The sequence below is a fragment of the Urocampus carinirostris genome, chromosome 8, assembly GCF_059441175.1.
Source record: "Urocampus carinirostris isolate Australia breed hairy pipefish chromosome 8, RoL_Ucar_1.0, whole genome shotgun sequence".
NCBI classification, from domain to species: Eukaryota; Metazoa; Chordata; class Actinopteri; order Syngnathiformes; family Syngnathidae; genus Urocampus; species Urocampus carinirostris.
The window spans coordinates 7,001,143-7,022,445 of record NC_142356.1 but is presented as its reverse complement, the minus strand read 5'-3'; the positions used below and the strand labels follow the sequence as shown (position 1 = coordinate 7,022,445).

The window sequence follows — 21,303 nt, the reverse complement described above, 5'->3', positions numbered from 1 at the left end:
CACAACTGAATAACTTCAAGTTTGGCACACTCAAAAAAACAGAAAGAACGGAAATAGGCATTATGGGAAGTAGTTCAGCCGATGGCACATTTACTTGACTAATTGCAGAAAAGTGTCTTTGAGACATCCAAGACACGTAACATGTGCAGTCATGTGCACAAACAGAGTAACTTTTGAATTGTATACGTTTTGGGCATGCAGAATTATTTTTTGGCTAATTTTGGCAACACGGTGCAACGAGGGGACGATAAATCACAAAAGTACTACAAAACTAAATATAGTGCTTGACCACAAGGACCTCGTATATTATTCCGCTTTCATTTTGAAAAGTAAAGGATAGGATAGTAAAACTACAAAAAAAATACAAATACAGTAATATTATAATATACTACTACAAAAATATTACCCCAGAAATACTACAAAAATACAACTGCACTAATATTAAAAAAAAAACTGAAGAAGTATGATAAAAATAAAACTGGAATAACTACAAAAAAAAATACAAAAACACCGCTTTGGAAATACTTCAAAAATACTACTAGAGAAATACCACAAGAATACCACTACATAATACTATAATACAAGAAAGGACTAGAGAAATAATGTTACAAAATACCACCACAGAATACTGCAAAATAAAACTTCAGTAATACTGTTCCCCAGAAATACTACACATATAAACCAATAGAAATACCACAAAATACAACAGAAATAGTACAAAAATACTGAAAAAAAATATACTACAGTAAAACTACAAAAAATACTCATCACGAAATTACTGTAATACTACAGATTTACAACAAAAAGTGTTCTGTTGAAATACAATACAACAAAATACTACAGAAAAAAATTACCATGGAAATACAGCTAAAAAAATCCTGCAGAAATACTTTAAAAATCAAATTACATTAATATCGTTCAACAACAATACTACAATTACGAAAAAATCTACAATGGAAATTCTAAAAAAGTACAACTTCCATAATACTACAAAAATTCTACTACAGAAATATGACCAAAGAAATTACAAAAATAAAACTACAGTAATACTGTTCTACGAAAAATGCTACAGATATACAACAACAGCAAAATCTAAAATTAAAATACTACGACATATTACATAAATAGTACAAAAAAATACTAAAAAAATATACTACAGTAATACTACAAAAAATACTAAAATCATCAAATTACTGTAACACTACAGAGTTACAACAAAATGTCTACTATTGAAATACAGTACAACAAAAATACTACAGAAATAATAAGAAAATACCATGAAAATACAAGCTAAAAGAAACTATAGTAATACTATTCTACGAAAATACTACAGATATACAACAACAAAATCTACAATCGAAATACTAAAAAATACAACATAAATAGTACAAAAATACTACAGAAAATTCTAAAATCATCAAACTACTATATTACTACAGCGATACAACAAAAGGTCTACTATTCAAATACAGTACAACAAAAATACTACAGAAATAATACGAAAATACGACCATGGAAATACAAGCTAAAAGAAACTATAGTAATACTATTCTACGAAAATACTACAGATATACAACAACAAAATCTGCAATCTAAATACTACAAAATACAACATAAATAGTACAAAAATACTAAAATCATCAAATTACTACAGCAATACAACAAAAGGTCTTCTATTCAAATACAGTACAACAAAAATACTACAGAAATAATAAGAAAATACTACCAGGGAAATACAAGCTAAAAGAAACTATAGTAATACGACTCTACGAGAATACTACAGATATACAAGAACAAAACCTACAATTGAAATACTACAATATCCAACATAAATAGAACAAAAATACAACTAAAAACACTACAGAAAATACGAAAATCATCAAACTACTATATTACTACAGCGATACAACAAAAGGTCTACTATTCAAATACAGTACAACAAAAATACTACAGAAAGAATAAGAAAATACTACCATTCCTAAAAGAAACTGCAGTAATACTATTCTACACTAATACTACAGATATAAAACTAAAAAATTGACAATAGAAATACTCGAAAAAACTATAGTAGTACTTCAAAACTAATTATGAAGCGCTTCAAACCTATATTTTGCTTTAAAGATGATTGTTTCAAAACAAATTTCATCCCCCCTAAAAAAGGAATGTCGTCCTACTGCTACGGTGTCTCCCGTTTCCATCAGACCTCCAGCACCGATACTTACTCCAGGACTTGGGATCCGATCCCGCTTGGACCGAGACCGAAGTCTCCGGAGGAAAAAGTCGCAAAACAGTTCTGGTACAAAACAACATCTTTATTGAGGTTTATAAGCCACATTCAGTGCAAAAGATCACGCTTCCATTGAAGTCAAAGGGTTCTGTTACTTATTCCTCCCCCTTCTGGTCAAGGTTTGCATGCTATCTTCATTAAAAGATGGAAATCTATAAATGTCAGGTTGGTTTTCGGTAAAGCAGACACTGTTTTTTTTATCCGTGGGAATTTGACTGTTTATTTTTTTTTTTCATTTGTGGGATTTTGGTTTGATTACTTATTCCTCCCCCATCTGGTCAAGGTTTGCACGCTATCTTCAATAAAAGATGGAAATCTATAAATGTCAGGTTGGTTTTCGGTAAAGCAGACACTGTTTTTTTTATCCGTGGGAATTTGACTGTTTATTTTTTTTTTTCATTTGTGGGATTTTGGTTTGATTACTTATTCCTCCCCCATCTGGTCAAGGTTTGCACGCTATCTTCAATAAAAGATGGAAATCTATAAATGTCAGGTTGGTTTTCGGTAAAGCAGACACTGTTTTTTTTATCCGTGGGAATTTGACTGTTTATTTTTTTTTTTCATTTGTGGGATTTTGGTTTGATTACTTATTCCTCCCCCATCTGGTCAAGGTTTGCACGCTATCTTCAATAAAAGATGGAAATCTATAAATGTCAGGTTGGTTTTCGGTAAAGCAGACACTGTTTTTTTTATCCGTGGGAATTTGACTGTTTATTTTTTTTTTTCATTTGTGGGATTTTGGTTTGATTACTTATTCCTCCCCCATCTGGTCAAGGTTTGCACGCTATCTTCAATAAAAGATGGAAATCTATAAATGTCAGGTTGGTTTTCGGTAAAGCAGACACTGTTTTTTTTATCCGTGGGAATTTGACTGTTTATTTTTTTTTTCATTTGTGGGATTTTGGTTTGATTACTTATTCCTCCCCCATCTGGTCAAGGTTTGCATGCTATCTTCATTAAAAGATGGAAATCTATAAATGTGTGGGTGCTTTTACCTAAAGAAGGGGTGGGGGTTTTTTTCATCTGTGTGATTTCGGACAGTTCTGTTACTCATTCCTCCCCCTTTTGTAATTTTTTGCATGCTATCGTCATCAAAATATGGAAACCTATAAATGTCAGCTTGGTTTTCGTTAGAGCAGACGCTTTTTTTTTTATCCGTGGGAATTTGACTGGTTTATTTCTTTTTCATTTGTGGGATTTTGGTTTGATTACTTGTTCCTCCCCCATCTAGTCAAGGTTTGCATTCTGTCTTCATTAAAAGATGGAAATCTATAAATGTGTGGGTGCTTTTACCTAAAGAAGGGGTGGGGGTTTTTTTCATCTGTGTGATTTCGGACAGTTCAGTTACTCATTCCTCCCCCTTTCGTAATTTTTTGCATGCTATCGTCATCAAAATATGGAAACCTATAAATGTCAGCTTGGTTTTCGTTAGAGCAGACGCTTTTTTTTTATCCGTGGGAATTTGACTGGTTTATTTCTTTTTCATTTGTGGGATTTTGGTTTGATTACTTGTTCCTCCCCCATCTAGTCAAGGGTTGCATTCTATCTTCATTAAAAGATGGAAATCTATAAATGTGTGGGTGCTTTTACCTAAAGAAGGGGTGGGTTTTTTTTTCATCTGTGTGATTTCGGACAGTTCAGTTACTCATTCCTCCCCCTTTCGTAATTTTTTGCATGCTATCGTCATCAAAATATGGAAACCTATAAATATCAGGTTGGTTTTCCTTAAAGCAGACACTGTTTTTTTTTATCCGTGGGAATTTGACTGGTTTATTTATTTTTCATTTTTGTTTTATTACTTATTCCTCCTCCTTTCGTAATTTTTTGCATGCTATCGTCATCAAAATATGGAAACCTTTTTATGTAGGGGTGGTTTTAGTTAAAGCAACACTGTTTTTAGACACTATCGGTTTAGTTACTTATTCCTCTTCCTTTTGTCATTCTTTGCATGCTAGCCTCATTCAAATACTGCATTTTAGACATGTTTGCATTTAGTTGAAGCACAGTTTTTGCAGCGACATCATATTAAATGTGACGGTTCAGTTACTTATTCCTCCCCTTTTTTCTTTATTATCAGGCTATCCTCGTTAAAAGACGAGAACTTTTAAACATTTAGGTGCTTTCTGTTAAAGCTGACAGTCTTTTCATTTTTTTGATTGTGGACCATTTAGATACTTATTCCTCCCCCTTCAGTCATACTTTGCATGCTATCCTCATTCAAATACTGCATTTTAGACATGATTGGATTTATTTGAAGCACAGTTTTTGCGGCGACATCATATTAAATGTGACGGTTCAGTTACTTATTCCTCCCCTTTTTTCTTTCTTATCAGGCTATCCTCGTTAAAAGATGGGAACTTTGAAATATTTGGGTGGTTTCCGTTAAAGCTGACACTGTCTTTTCATTTGTTTGATATTTGACCATTTAGATACTTATTCCTCCCCCTTCAGTCATTCTTTGCATGCTATCCTCATTCAAATATTGAATTTTAGACATGTTTGGTTTTAGTTGAAGCACAGTTTTTGCGGCGACATCATATTAAATGTGACGGTTCAGTTACTTATTCCTCCCCTTTTTTCTTTCTTATCAGGCTATCCTCGTTAAAAGACGAGAACTTTTAAACATTTAGGTGCATTCTGTTAAAGCTGACAGTCTTTTCATTTTTTTGATTGTGGACCATTTAGATACTTATTCCTCCCCCTTCAGTCATACTTTGCATGCTATCCTCATTCAAATACTGCATTTTAGACATGATTGGATTTATTTGAAGCACAGTTTTTGCGGCGACATCATATTAAATGTGACGGTTCAGTTACTTATTCCTCCCCTTTTTTCTTTCTTATCAGGCTATCCTCGTTAAAAGATGGGAACTTTGAAATATTTGGGTGGTTTCCGTTAAAGCTGACACTGTCTTTTCTTTTGTTTGATATTTGACCATTTAGATACTTATTCCTCCCCCTTCAGTCATTCTTTGCATGCTATTCTCATTCAAATATTGAATTTTATACACGTTTGGTTTTAGATGAAGCACGGATTAGTGGCGAGAAAATATTCAATGTGATGGTTCAGTTACTTATTCCTCCCTTTTGTTTTATTATTATCAAGCTACCTCTGTTAAAAGATGGGAACTTTTAAAAATTTGGGTGGTTTTTGTTAAAGCAGACACTGTTTTCTCATACGTGTAATTTTGTCAAAGATTGTGATTTCATGCAAAAATGTGCGAAATTCCAAAAGGTTTGCATACTTTTTGAAAGCCGATTAATCGTACCTCCCTTTTTAGTTTCATGTACCAGCCACGAAGAAATCAAGGAGTCCTTCTTGGAATACGAGAGAAAAGCCCGAGTTCCTAGAGAGCGGGGTCAAAAGATCCACACTTCAGGAAAGCCTTCGTCGGGATTCAAACCCGCTACCCGAACCCAACTTGCTAATTGCTAACGGTGATGCCTCTCGGGGTCTAGTCGTACGATTTGGAAGCACTTAAAGCGATATACGCCGTCTCTTTTGGGGGGACCGGTGTGGGTTTCACCGGCATTTGGAGCGAGTGGCCTCCAGAACTTTTTGGTGCTTCCGTTTGTTGAATCTTTTCACGTAGTTGCTGCTTCGGAGGATGCCGTCGCCCGGTTTTAGACGGCCCCCCAGGAGAGTCAGGAGTTCGTTCTGAAGGTGCCGCCTCCGGTGGTGGATTTGACCCATGACGATGTATCTGGTTCCTGAAAAACGAGAAGGAATAGAACCAGGAATGAGTACAACTGTTAAAATCATACAGATAAGAAAAAGTCCAATTCTTTAACTAAAACCATTCAAACGATTAAAAGATTTCATTTTTTAATGAAGAAATTATGCAAACCATGACTGAAGGGGGAGGAATAAGTAACTGAACAATTCAAAATCGCACAGATGAAAAAACACTGTCTTCTTCTAACCAAAACCATCCAAACGATTATAAAATTCCATATTTTAATGAAGAAAGTTCTCAAACAATGACTAAAGGGGAGGAATGAGGAACAGAACCATTGAAAATCACACAGATTAAATAACACTGTCTACTTCTAACCAAAACCATCCACATAAAATTCCCTATGTAAGGAAAGTATGCAAACCATGAGGGAAGGGCGAGTAATAAGTAACTGAACCTTTCAAATCACACAGACGACTTCTAACCAAAATCATCCAAACGATTATAAAATTCCGTATTTTGATGAAGGAAGGACGCAAAACATGACTGAAGGGGGAGGAATAAGTAACGGGACCGTCCAAAATCAGTGAGAGGAAAATACAACCTCTTCCATAACTAAAACAATCCAACCAATCGTAAAATTTCATATTTTAATAAAGAAAGTTCTCAAACAATGACTAAAGGGGAGGAATGAGAAACAGAACCATCTAAAATCACACAGATGAAAACACTGTCTTTCTCTAACCAAAACCATCCAAATGATTATAAAATTCCCTATTTTAGTGAGGAAAGTATGCAAACCATCAGGAAGGGGAAGGAATAAGTAATTGAAGCGTCCAAAATCACATAGATGAAAAAAAAAAACCTCTTATATAAATCAAACCATCCACACGGTCTAAAAACTGACATATTTTAATGAGGAAAGTATGCAAACCATGAGAGAAGGGGGAGTAATAAGTAACTGAACCATTCAAATCACACAGATGAAAAAACACTTCTTATAACCAAAATCATCCAAACGATTATAAAATTCCGTATTTTAATGAAGGAAGTATGCAAAACATGCCTGAAGGGGGGGGGGAATAAGTAACTGGACCGTCCAAAATCAGTGAGATGAAAATACAACCTCTTCCATAACTAAAACAATCCAACCAATCATAAAATGTCATATTTTAATAAAGAAAGTTCTCAAACAATGACTAAAGGGGAGGAATGAGAAACAGAACCATCTAAAATCACACAGATGAAAACACTGTCTTTCTCTAACCAAAACCATCCAAATGATTATAAAATTCCCTATTTTAGTGAGGAAAGTATGCAAACCATCAGGAAGGGGAAGGAATAAGTAATTGAAGCGTCCAAAATCACATAGATGAAAAAAAAAAACCTCTTATATAAATCAAACCATCCACACGGTCTAAAAACTGACATATTTTAATGAGGAAAGTATGCAAACCATGAGAGAAGGGGGAGTAATAAGTAACTGAACCATTCAAATCACACAGATGAAAAAACACTTCTTATAACCAAAATCATCCAAACGATTATAAAATTCCGTATTTTAATGAAGGAAGTATGCAAAACATGCCTGAAGGGGGGGGGGAATAAGTAACTGGACCGTCCAAAATCAGTGAGATGAAAATACAACCTCTTCCATAACTAAAACAATCCAACCAATCATAAAATGTCATATTTTAATAAAGAAAGTTCTCAAACAATGACTAAAGGGGAGGAATGAGAAACAGAACCATCTAAAATCACACAGATGAAAACACTGTCTTTCTCTAACCAAAACCATCCAAATGATTATAAAATTCCCTATTTTTGTGAGGAAAGTATGCAAACCATCAGGGAAGGGGGAGGAATAAGTAATTGAAGCGTCCAAAATCACATAGATGGAAAAAAAAACTCTTATATAAATCAAACCATCCAAACGGTTTAAAAACCGACATATTTTAATGAGGAAAGTATGCAAACCATGAGGGAAGGGGGAGTAATAAGTAACTGAACCGTTTAAATCACACAGATGAAAAAACACTGTCTTCTTCTAACCAAAATCATCCAAACGATTGTAAAATTCCGTATTTTAATGAGGGAAGTATGCAAACCGTGACAGAAGAGGGAGGAATAAGTAAGTCAAGTCATGTTTATTTGTATAGCCCTTAATCACAAGGAGTCTGAACGTCCAAAATACAACCTCTTCTTTAACATAAACCATCCAATCAATTATAATCCATATTTTAATGAGGAACGTATGCACACAATGTCAGAAGGGGGAGGAATAAGAAACGGAACCGCACAAACTCACAGAGATGAAAATACAAACTATTTTTTAACTAAAACCATCCAAATTAAAAAATTATAAAATTACATATTTTCATGAGGAAAGTATGCAAACCATGACGGAAGGGGGAGGAATAAGTAACTGAACTGGACAAAATCCTACGGATGAAAAAAACAACCTCTTCTTTCACAAAAACCATTCAAACATTTTTTTAAATCCCCTTCCGTCATTACTATCCTAAACATTTTAATGTTTGGGTGGTTTTAGTTAAAGCAGACACTTGATTAGTCATCTGTTTGATTTCGGATAGTTCAATAACTTATTCCTCCCCCTTCTGTCATTATTTTCTGGCTATTCTCTTTGGGTACCTTTCTTCCACCTCTGCTCTGTGATTTTGACAAAGATAAGATCACATTTGATGTGAATTTTATGCAAAAATGTGAGGTTCCCTTGATTTTCCATACGTATGCCTCTTCCCTTTTTAGCGACTGGTTACTTATTCCTCCCCCTTTAGCCTGAATGCTATCCTCAGAGAAAACGTGGAATCCTTTTCATGTTAGGGTGGTTTTGGTTAAAACAGACACTTGTTTTTTTTTCATCTGTTTGATTTTGGATAGTTCAGTTACTTATTCCTCCCTCCTCTGGTATTGTGTCCGGGCTATTCTCATTAGACACTGTTTTTTCCACCTCTGCAATTTTGACAAAGATCATATCACATTTAATGTGGGTTTCGTGCAAATGAGGACACTTGACATTTGAGGAATTCCAAAAGGTACTGTACTTTTCCATACCATGGTATGCGTCTTCCCTTTCTAACGACTTTGTACTTATTCCTCCCCCTTCTGTCATTGCCTGAATGCTATCCACAGCGGAAACATGGAATCCTTTTCATGCTAGGGTGGTTTTGGTTAAATCAAACACTTGATTTTTTTTTCATCCGTTTAATTTTGGTTAGTTCAGTTACTTATTCCTCCCTCCTCTGGTATTGTGTCCAGGCTATTCTCATTAGACACTGTTTTTTTCCACCTCTGTGCCAAAAGGCTCCCGTACTTTTCCATACCACGGTATGCGTCTTCCCTTTTAACAACTTGGTACTTATTCCTCCCCCTTTCAGTCATTGCCTGAATCCTACACTCAGAGAGAATCTGGAAAACATTTCATGTTTGGGCGGTTTCAGTTTAAGCAGACACTTGATTTTTTTTTTTTTTTTAAATCTGCGTGATTTTGAATAGTTCATTAACTTATTCTTCCCCCTTCTTTTTAAGCGTCTTCCCTTTCTAAGATACTTACCAAGTTTGATATCAGGACAAGGTTTGCTGCACTTGTAAGTGTCCAGGACGAGAAGGCGAACCTTGAAGAAGAAGCTATCAGGCGTAGCGTAGAGACGACCGGTCTTGTAGAAGCCCTCGTTGCTCACCATCAAGGTGACGAGACGGATTCCTTTGCGCAGGACGTCGATGTCGTGGACAACGCCATTGATGGCTGTTCCAAACAAGGAAGTCCAAATATTAGAAAAAAGGAAGGTAATCGTTTCGTAGCTTAGCTTTTCAGTCGTTTTTGTTTCAACTTCTGAAGGCGAGGAATGAAGAAACAAAGCTAACGTTTTGAAGTAGTTATCTGACTCCATTAACCAAACACAACCTACATACTCCTAACAATGCGCGCTCATTTCTTGATGGAAAAGATGGACAAGAGACCGGCATTTCCACTCGGGCGCGGATTTAATTTCTTAAACAAATTAACTAAGTGAACTCCATCGAACATGGCCGAATTAATGTCGCTCCAGTCTCTGTCAAGCCTCCTCTCTCGATCTCTTGTTTCCGTCTCTCGGCCCACATTTTTCCGCAAGCTGGTGTGCCGGCTCCTCCCATGGGCGTGCCAGGGAAAGCCCCAACGTGGGCTCCATCATCTCGGAGAAGAGCACCGCGATGTCTGGAATTAACCAAAACAACTTCTCCAAACAATGCCTGCCGTCCTGCGTCAGAGTCCTGTTATCAACAGAACTAGACAAAACGTTCCGCATTCGGATCAGCGTGACCCGTCATTGAACTTCAGCCTACTCTGTGAAAATCTCCATTGCACTCAATGTAACTTGTATTCAATCGTATAAGATCTTTTATAGTCAATTGTATAAAATCCTTCAACGTTAGCTCTATGTAAATAAAGAAGAAGCTAATGTCTTTATTCTTAAGCTAGCCCCATTAAAAAGCAGGTTGATGAAGCTTTGGGTGATCACGCTAACTCCATAAAGAAGAAATAAAGCTAACTTCTTAATTTTTAAGCTAGCACTGTCAAGAAACATTATTAAAGCTAGTTTGTGCTCATGTTAGTTCTAGATAGAAGGAAGAAAGCTAGCATTCATAAACTCGCACTGTCATAAGTTAGATCATTAAAGCTTTTGGTGGTCATGTTATCTTCATGAAGAAGAAAATAAAGCTAACTTCTTAATTCTTAAGCTAGCACTGTCAAGAAGCGCTATTAAAGGTAGTTTGTGCGTGTTAGCTCTAGATAGAAGGAAGAAAGCTAGCATTCATAAACTTGCACTGTCATAAGTTAGCTCTTTAAGGCTTTTGGTGTTCATGTTAGCGTCATAAAGAAGAAAATCAAGCTAATGTCTTTATTCTTAAGCTAGCTGCTAGCCCCATTAAAAAGCAAGTTGTTTAGGCTCTGGGTCATCACGTTAGCTCCATAAAGAAGAAATAAAGCTAACATCTAGTTTGTGCTCATGTTAGCTCTAGAAAGAAAGAAGACAGCTAGCATTATAAAATCGCACTGTTAAGGCAGATCATTTAAGCTTTTGGTGATCATGTTAGCTTCATAAAGAAGAAATAAAGCTAATGTCTTCATTCTTAAGCTAGCCCCATCAAAAAGCAGGACGTTGAAGCTTTCGGCGCTCATGTTAGCTCTATAAAGAAGAAACAAAGCTAATATCATGATTGTTAAGCTAGCACCTTGAAAAAGGGGGTCCAAAAAAGCTTTTTTTGTGCTCATGTTAGCTATTTATTGATGCAACAAAGCTAATATCTTAAATCTTAGCTTTGAAACATTAGCAAGTGGAACAAGATAACTATTTCAGGCTTAAGTTAGCCTCGGAGAAAAGGAAACAAAGAAGAATTTAATTTAGCACCGTTGTTAACAGGGTAACGTTATGTGTTCTTGTTTTTGTTAGAGAGAGAGAGAGAGACTATAAAAAAGATAGGAACAAAATAAAAAACAAAGAAAAGAAGAGAGGACACAAACACACAAACACTTCTTTTGTCTTTCTCATTTTTGCTTCTTGTCAGAACCCAAACAGAGGGTAGACCCAGACGCGTAACGTTTTCACATAAGCTCTATTTTATGGGAACGGGGCAGTCATGCGCGGCAACACAAACGCCAGCGATTCGGCGATCGCTGGGCGGAAGACATCGAAACCGGACAGGACAGACGGGACCGATACCAGGTACAGGATACACGAGCAGATACCGGACAGGGCGGGACAGGCCGGATCGATACTGGATATGGGACAGGATGGGACAGACGGGATTGATACCAGATACTGGGGACTGGAGCAAGATACCGGACAGGATGAGACAGACGGGATCGATACCGGAGACTGGAGCACAATATGGACAGGACAGGCGGGATCTATACCGGATACTGGAGCAAGATACCGGACAGGACGGGTGGGATCAATACCGGATACTGGAGTAAGAAAACGGACAGGACGAGACGGACGGGATCGATACCGGAGACTGGAGCAAGATACCGGACAGGATGAGACAGACACGATCGATAACGGATACTGGAGACTGGAGCAAGATACCGGAGAGGACGAGACAGACTGGATCGATACTGGAGACTGGAGCAAGATACTGGTCAGGACAGACGTGATCGATACCGGAGACTGGAGCAAGATACCGGATAGGATGAGACAGACAGGATCGATAACGGATACTGGAGACTGGAGCAAGATACTGGAGAGGACGAGACAGACTGGATCGATACTGGAGACTGGAGCAAGATACTGGTCAGGACAGACGTGATCGATACCGGAGACTGGAGCAAAATACCGGATAGGATGAGACAGACAGGATCGATAACGGATACTGGAAACTGGAGCAAGGTACGGAACAGGACGGGACAGACGGGATTGATACCGGAGACTGGAGCAAGATACCGGACAGGATGAGACAGACAGGATCGATAACGGATACTGGAGACTGGAGCAAGATACCGGAGAGGACGAGACAGACTGGATCGATACTGGAGACTGGAGCAAGATACTGGTCAGGACAGACGTGATCGATACCGGAGACTGGAGCAAGATACCGGATAGGATGAGACAGACAGGATCGATAACGGATACTGGAGACTGGAGCAAGATACCGGAGAGGACGAGACAGACTGGATCGATACTGGAGACTGGAGCAAGATACTGGTCAGGACAGACGTGATCGATACCGGAGCCTGGAGCAAGATACCGGATAGGATGAGACAGACAGGATCGATAACGGATACTGGAAACTGGAGCAAGGTACGGAACAGGACGGGACAGACGGGATTGATACCGGATACTGGAGACTGGAGCAAGATACCAGACAGGACGAGTCAGGCGGGATCGATACCGGAAACCGGATACACGGACAGGATACCGGACAGAGTCAAAATACAAGTCTTGCAAGTGCAAAGGTTTGTTAACGTGCTGACAAGGAGTGAATGAGAGCACTGAGTTTAAATAGGAGGGAAGCAGATCAGGCAATGAGCAGCAGCTGGCGCCAAACGGGCGGGCCCAAGTGAGGGCAATTGGCAACACTTCTCTTTTACTCACTCGCTCTTTCCTTCTCTCCTTTTCTCTCCCCAATAAAAGTTCTGAATAAACGTTATTCATTTCAAATATAAGTCTCTACGGTCAAATAATAATTGTAGTCATCGATGTGTACTGACTCTTTAACCAATCAGATTAGAAAACGGAATGCACTATGCAAACCAGTGAGCTAGCAAGACCGTGAACTCTAGGAAACATATTAGAATAGAATAGAAAAGAATAGAATATACCTTTATTGTCATTGTTACAAAATGGGTTAACATATTGTGACAACGAAATTGGGCATGACACTCCAGTTTCACACATTCACAGTGAGGTAAAAAACCAAGAAGATAAAGGAACAGAGAAGATAAGGTTATAAAACAAGAAGGATAAGGTTATAGTTATAATTTACACAATATGTGTGGTGGGATTCGACCCAGAATTTCCTAAATGTAAAATAACCTAACAGTTAATTTCTTTTTTTTTGGGTTACTGAACAAAACAAGGAACACATGGGAAGTAGTTGGTATCCCAACGTATCCTGTGTCTTCTTTCTCGGTTTGAACACATTTGTCTTTCAACAAATCCTGTCTCCCTCACTTTCATGTTTTGTTAAGTTAGATCTAGTTTATATCAAACCCAGCACCGAACGTGACATCATCTGACTTACCGAACTCGCTGTAGCAGAAGTAGTCCCTCTCGTCCTTCTCCTTCCTGCACTCGCTCATGCAGAAGGCGTCATGCGTCGGGTCGGAATCTGCGCACAGGAAACTGAGTCACTCACTATTTTGTGAATAGGGATGAAGGATATTTATTAACCGACATTTTACGAGCCGATAATTAGTTGTTGCCGCCCTTGTATGAGGGATTTTCTGTTCTTGGTTGTGTCTCCTCTCTACCTCTTCATAATGTGAGGGAGGCACCGGAGAGCTTGGCCATAAACAGTCTCAAGGATCAGGATGCTTTGATTATAAGGGCTCCTTAGCTTAAGCGGGTACTTTGAGTTTTGTTTTGTTGGTTGTTCACCTCTCTAACTTTTCATAATGTGCTCAATGCGCAAGAGGACATTATCATGGCTTAGGATGTGCACAGACTATTGATATCTTACAGGTTTCTGAACTTAAGCGTGTACGTTGAATTTTACTGTGCTATTGGTGTCTCCTCTCCACCTCTCTGTCGTGTGCACGAGGCACCAAAGACTAGGGCATAATGATATCGTACGGGCTTTTGAACTTAAGCGTGTACGTTGAATATGACTGTGTTGTTGGTGTCTCCTCTCTACTTCTCTGTAATGTGCACGAGGGACTGGAAAGATTGTACAGGTTGTTGTCAGAACATAAAAGAGTACATTGAGTTTTCTTGGTCGTGTCACCTCTCTGCAATGTGCATGAGATATTAGGCATAATCAGTTGCATTTTTCAGGATGTGATTGCGGAGAGTTTTTACGCTAAGCGGTTACATTGAGGGGTTTTTTTTTGGGTCGGGTCTCCTCTCTAGCTCTCTGTAATGTGCACGAGGAACCAGAGAACTACGGCATAATGATAATGATATACAGTAATACGGGCTTCTGAACTTAAGCGTGTACATTGAATTTTACTGTGTTGTTGGTGTTTCCTCTCCACCTCTCTGTAGTGTGCACGAGGCACCAGAGAACTAGGGCATAATGATATCATACGGGCTTCTGAACTTAAGCGTGTACGTCAAATTTTACTGTGCTGTTGGTGTCTCCTCTCCACATTGAGGTTTTTTTTTTGTTGGGTCTCCTCTCTATCTCTCTGTAATGTGCACAAGGCACCAGAGAACTCAGGCATAATGACATGATACGGGCTTCTGAACTTAAGCGTGTACGTTGAATTTTACTGTTTTGTTGGTGTCTTCTCTCCACCTCTGTGTAGTGTGCACGAGGCACTGGACAGTTTGTACAGGTTGTTGTCAGAACTTAAGAGAGTACATTGAGTTCTGTTGGTCGTGTCACCTCTTTGCTATGGGCATGAGGTATTAGGCATAATCAGTTGCATTTTTCAGGATGTTGAGATTGTGGAGACTTCTTAAACTAAGCAGTTACATTGAGGTATTTTTGTCGGGTCTCCTCTCTACCGCTTCGTAATTTGCACAAGGCACCAGAGAACTAGGGCATAATGATATCATACGGGTTTCTGAACTTAAGCGTGTATGTTGAATTTTACTGTGTTGTTGGTGTCTCCTCTCTACCTCTCTGTGATGTGCACGAGGCACTGGACTGTTTGTACAGGTTGTTGTCAGAACTTAAGAGAGTACATTGAGTTTTGTTGGTCGTGTCACCTCTCTACTTCTTCGCAATGTGCATGAGGCACCGGAGAATTCATGCATAATCAGTTACATGTCTGAAGCATGTTGTGATCGTGGAGGCTTATTTAAATAAGCGATTAAATTGAGTTTTGTTTTGTTGGTCGTGTCTCCTCCGTAATGTGCATGAGGCACTCTAAAGCTCAAGCATACTCAATTGCAGGGCACGGGTGTCAAATTCATTTTAGCTTGGGGGCCACATAGTAGAAAATCCTTTCTCATGGAGGCCGGACTAGTAAATTAAAGGAAAAGAAAGCAAGAGAAAGAAAGACAGAAAAGGAAAGAAAGAGAGAGAGAAAGAACTAAGAAAAAAAGGTAATGAAAGAAACACAAATAGAGAAAAAGAAGACAAAGAGAGAGATAGAAAGAGAAAAAAGGAGAGAGGGAGAATATTGAGAAATAGCCACAAAAATAAAAAGAGAGAAAGAAACAGAAATAGAAAAAAAGAGAAAAAAGAGGGAGAAAGAGCGATATAGAGACAGAGAGAGAGAGATAGAGATGAAGGGATGAAAAGACAGAAAAAACTGACACAAAGAGAGAGAAAAGGGGGAAAAAGTGTGGAAGAGAGAGAGAGAAAAATCCAGCAACAGTTGCTTTTCAAGTGGTGCATGGCCGGAGAGTGACATTGGATGGACATATTTAAAACTGCAACTCGTTTTTCTCTTGCGCTTCTCTCAGCGTTGTCTCGCAGGCCGGATTAACACCCTTGGGGGCCCTGAGCTTCTGAACTTTAGGTTATCCGTATCGGTAGGAAAAATACGTGCATCCATTGTTGTGAAGTTCAGTTAGTTCAAGCATGGGTGTTGAAACTTTGGCTCGGGGGCCATTTCTGCTCCTCCATTTGTTTTATAGCGGCCCCCAGCATATGCAAAAATAAATTACGACAAGGTACTGACCTCGCCTGAGTATGTCGAACTGGTAGAGAAGGCTGGAGGAACGCCGGTTGAAGGCGACGGGGGGACGGCTGTTGTTCCGGGCGGTCGGTTGGTAGAGCCCGGCTTTCCCCGGCCGGTTTTCCTCCGGGTCCAGACGTCTGCTGGGGGGTTCCCTGCGTGGGAGGGGAGCTGGAACAAGTGGCACTTGGGGGCCACTCCTGGGGTGGCCCTCCGGCTCGGCTGGCCGCGGGGGGGCCACGATACCTGGGAAGGTGCGGTCCACTACCGGGGTCGCCAGGGAGGGTTTGGGAAGGAGTCCGGCGCTTTCTCCCCCAGATTTGTCCGTGTTCAAGTCCAAGTGGTGCTCACTCTTAGGGCCCCGCTTGCTCTTGTTGTGGGGGTTGGCGTGACGGGGAAGGGAGAACTTGGACTCGCCGGTCCTGCTGCTCTTTTCTAGGAGTTCGTTGATAGCCAATGAGGGTTCTTTTACCAGAAGCCTGGTTTGGTTGCTCTGCGGGGGATCCGCAAAACCGCTCGGGTTTCTTTCCCCGAGGGGATAATACTCTGGGAAAAGAACAGATCCAGTTTTAAACAGATAACAGATGGACGAACGGATGGAAAATTTTAGAATAAATATCGGACAGACAGAATAATTCAAGAAAAAATAATGGAGGAACTGAAAAGTCCTATAAAAAAAATACTGGACAGACAAATTCTAGAAAAATAGCAGGCAGACGAAATTTTTTAGAAAAAAACAGCTGACAAACAAAAAGATATCCTACAAAAATACTTGACGGACGGACTAATTCTAGAAAAATAGAAGCCGGGCAGAAAGATTCTAGAAAAAAAGGTCGGGTAGATATATCCTAGGAAAAAAAAGTAGACGGACAGGAAGTCTGACAAAAAAACTAGAAAAATAAACAACAGAAAAATTCTACAAAAAAATTCTGGACAAGTTCTAGAAAAATAGCAACCGGGCAGAAAGATTCTAGAAGAAAGAGCAGGCAGATATATCCTTGGAAAAAAGCAGACAGACGGGAAATTCCACAAAACAAAAATGCAGACAGGAAATTAAAAATTTTTTAAAAAATAGTTCTACAAAAAAACAGGGACAAACAAAAAACAAGGGTGGGCAGAAATATTCTAGAAAAAAAGCAGACATACAAAAAATTCCTGAAAAAACAGCAGACAGACACAAGCATTTTAGAAAAATACAGCAGATGGGTCGAGAAATTCAATGAAAAACATCAGACAGGCATAAATTCTAGAAAACAACGGACGAGTAGAAAAATTCAAGTGAAAACAACAGACAGATAGAAGAATTCTAGAAAATAAAACATTCTAGGGAAAAAACACAGATGGGTAGGAATATCCCCGGGGAAAAACACAACAGATGGAAACTTTTTAGAAAAAAAACAGCAGATAGGTAGAATCATTCAAGAAAAGAATGAGAGACAGGTATAAAAATTTGGGAAAAAAACAACTGACAGTTAGAAGAACGACAGACAGTTTAGAAATGCTCTAGAATTCTATAAAAATAACGAGAAACAGGTAAAAAAAACTTCAAAATGATAGAAATATCTGGAAAAAATACACAGAGAAATCTAAAAAACGCCTGATAAATAGAAAACCCAGAAAAAAATGGCAGATAGATACACCATACACATCTAGAAAAACAACATATAAAATATTGGCAGACTGACAGAATGTTTTGAGAAACGGTAGATGGATAGAGACATTGTTAGGAAAAAACAACAGAGAGAAAAAGTCTAGAGAAAAAAATAAAAATCTAGAGAAAAATCTGAAAAATAATGCAGATAGTAAGAAATGAAAAATACTGATAGGTAGAAAAATTCTGTCAAGAAAAGGCCAGATGGGTTGGAAAATCTAAAAAGAAGCGACTGATAGGGGAAATAAGGGATGTAGAAAAGAAATCCAGAATAAAAAAGGACGGATTGATCAATGGCTGAATAGATGGATGGAAATATCTAGAAAAAGTCTCAGATCTAGAAAAGAAATGACAGGGGAAAAAAAGAGATTTTACCGTTGACATGATCCTGCGCCTGGTGAAGACGGAGCACCGAGAAAAACACAAACAGATGAATCCAAGTCATGCTTGGCGAATTCTATTGAGAGTTCTGCGAGTTGTGCTGCAGAAACACAACTCAAGACAACTTTATACCCGGCCGTGGGGCGTGACGTCACGACACGCACCCAAAAAAATCCTTCAAGGTAGAGTGTGCAATGATTACAGCGTCACCCAGCGGCGAGTAAATAAAATGCAAGAATTTGGGAGTTTATGGTGCCAATATGAAAAATGTGTGATTTGGACTTTAAAATGGACGGTTTGTGATATTTAGCGCCTCCTAGTGGTAAAAAAAATCGAATAACAGGCAAAAATACATAATACCAAAGTTAACTTTTGATAAATATCCATAGGTTGAGAAATATGTATTTCTTTTATATAGCGGACTCCATCCTTCGTAGTCACCGCCATGTTTGTCCATAATCTCGTTGCAATGCAGTGATTATTCGTGGTTTCCTTCGCATTAGAAAACAGTGTCCCCTGGCGGTCGAATATGACATATTTTAATTTGATGACGTATTGTTTTTTTCCGCTTGAACCTTGAATTTAAAATACAGTATACACCAATTTGTGAACGCCTGGATTGTCTTCCCAGCAGGGTCTCACAAAACTCTACGGCAAACTAACATTTTGAAAGACGGTTTCATCACCAAAATAATTTCATTCATTAATGGTTACTTCATGTAGTAGCACTTCTTTGTATATATGCATTTATGTTTTACTGAGTTTTCCTGTCTATAAGGCGCAATAGATTAGAAGGTGAACCCTCAAATTTCTGGCAATCTTTTTTTGCGCCTTGTAGTCCAGAAAATAGGGTTTTAATGACCTTACACAGGGGTTCTGGAATGCTTTCTTCCATCTTCGCAACATTGCTAAAATTCGTCCTATACTGTCTCAGTCGGATGCGGAGATTATAATTCACGGGTTTGTTACCTCCCGTCTCGATTACTGTAATGCACTACTCTCTGGTCTCCCGAAGTCCAGAATCAAGAGTCTTCAGCTGGTACAAAATGCTGCAGCCAGGCTATTTACTAGGACAAAAAAGTCCGATCACATCACGCCGATTTTGGCTAACCTGCATTGGCTCCCTGTTAGCCTAAGATGTGATTTCAAGGTTCTCTTAGTATTATACAAAATCATACATGGACTTGTCCCCTCATATCTTTCAGATCTGATTTCCCCCTATCTCACGGTCCGAAGCCTTCGTTCTGAGAACGCCGGTCTTCTGGTGATCCCAAGAGCCAAGAAGTGTTCCGCTGGTTCGAGAGCGTTCTCCATCCGGGCCCCGGTGCTGTGGAATGCTCTTCCCCCTGAGATCCGATCTGCAACCTCAGTGGAAATGTTTAAATCTAAGCTTAAAACACACTCTACTCTATAGCATATGAATAACCTATACTTTTCTTCCACATGTGCGGTCCCTTCTCAAGGTTTCTTCATTTTCCTCATGTTGAGGTTTTTCCTTGCCCTCACGTTGGTTCCAGATCAGGGGATGGTGTAATAATAGTCTGAAAAAAATAGTCTGTGTAATAACCTGTGAAGAAGCCCTTTGAGACTCTTTGTGATTAAGGGCTATACAAATAAAAATGACTTGACTTTACTTGAATACATGAGCTAATTATCATAGATTTCTATCCCCGGGGTTTGTACACCCTTCTCCTTAGTGTGTGTAGTATCTTTGCCAAATTCAAGCACTATTCAAGAACTTTCAAGGCCAATTTTTCAATTGTTCCAGTATCTTAAAAGGATGAAATCCAGAGCCCATCAATTAACGGTTTTTGTTGTTAACTTGACTGATGACTAAAATAAAGTCCCTATCTTGCTGCTAGCACATACTTTGTTAAAGATGTTCCTATGATCTACGGTAATTTTGTGTCAATGGGCTGCTATAAACTGACATGAATTCTGCCATTCAGTTTGTCTGCCATTTTGCTGCTACGCTGTGCTCATTTGGCCCTATTCTTTTGGGGGGTGGGGCAGTTATAAAATATTACCTGTGATTTTTATTGTATGGACAGATGGATCTAGAAAAAACACGGCAGATCGATTTACTGATCTATAAAAATAGCAGATCGGTCTAGAGAAAAATGGCAGATAGATGAATAGTTCTCATAAAAACAGCAGAGGGATCTGGGAAAATAACGTCAGTCAGGCGAGTTTGGAAAAAAACAGCATCTGGACACTCGATGTGGAAAAACAGCAGGTAGATTACTTGTTTTAGAAAAAAAATCTACTGATGGATGGATCTAGGACAAAACCTGGCAGACTGATAAGTCTAGAAAAAATGGCAGCTAGATATTCCGGCCTAGAAAAATGATGCGTAGATTTAGAGGAAAATGGTAGATCGATGAATAGTTCTACAAAATAATGACGAATAAGTGCATATAGGGGAAAAAAACGACAGCTAGAGGTTCCGATCTAGAACCACTTCAGACAAATCTAGATAAAATGGCAGGTAGCGAGCTAATACTTGGATAGATGGATCAAGGAAAATGGCAGATAGATAAGTGTAGAAAAAACAGGAAAAATGGCAGATAAATCTGGATAAAATTGGCAGGTAAATGGAAATTTCTAGAAAAACAACAACAGGATAGAGGGATCTAGTAAAACTGCAGCTGGATATGCCGACCCAAAAAAAACAATGATAGTTTTGGAAAAATGGCAGCCGTATGAATAGATCTAAAAAAAACAACAACGGTAAATACATGTATCTAGAAAATAACAGCATATGAATGGAAAGATCTAAAAAACAGCAACAGAATAAAGATAAAAAAATGCAGATGTATGAATAGATCCACAAAAAAACGGCAAATGGATCAAGAAAATAATGGCAGATTAATGGAAAGGTCTAGAAAACGTCAGATCGAAAAATAAACGTGAAAAAACATCAGATAGGTGGAAGAATCATTTCATTAAATCTAGAAAAACACAATAAAGGTGGAATATAACAGAGAGGAAATACTGCTAACATTTGGCCTGGTTG

General features: G+C 38.6%; 1 protein-coding gene across 1 annotated transcript; it reads right to left on the bottom strand.

Annotated features, from left to right (window-relative positions):
• Positions 1-5,392: 5,392 nt before the first annotated feature.
• LOC148360594 (UPF0450 protein C17orf58 homolog) lies at positions 5,393-18,393 on the bottom strand. Its single transcript, XM_088342993.1, has 5 exons — positions 18,282-18,393; positions 16,259-16,801; positions 13,708-13,794; positions 9,539-9,730; positions 5,393-5,998 (listed from the first exon to the last, which is right to left on the bottom strand). Exons 1-5 carry the CDS (start codon positions 18,349-18,351, stop codon positions 5,811-5,813), a joined length of 1,080 nt encoding a protein of 359 aa, XP_088199119.1. The 5' UTR covers positions 18,352-18,393; the 3' UTR covers positions 5,393-5,810.
• Positions 18,394-21,303: the final 2,910 nt, after the last annotated feature.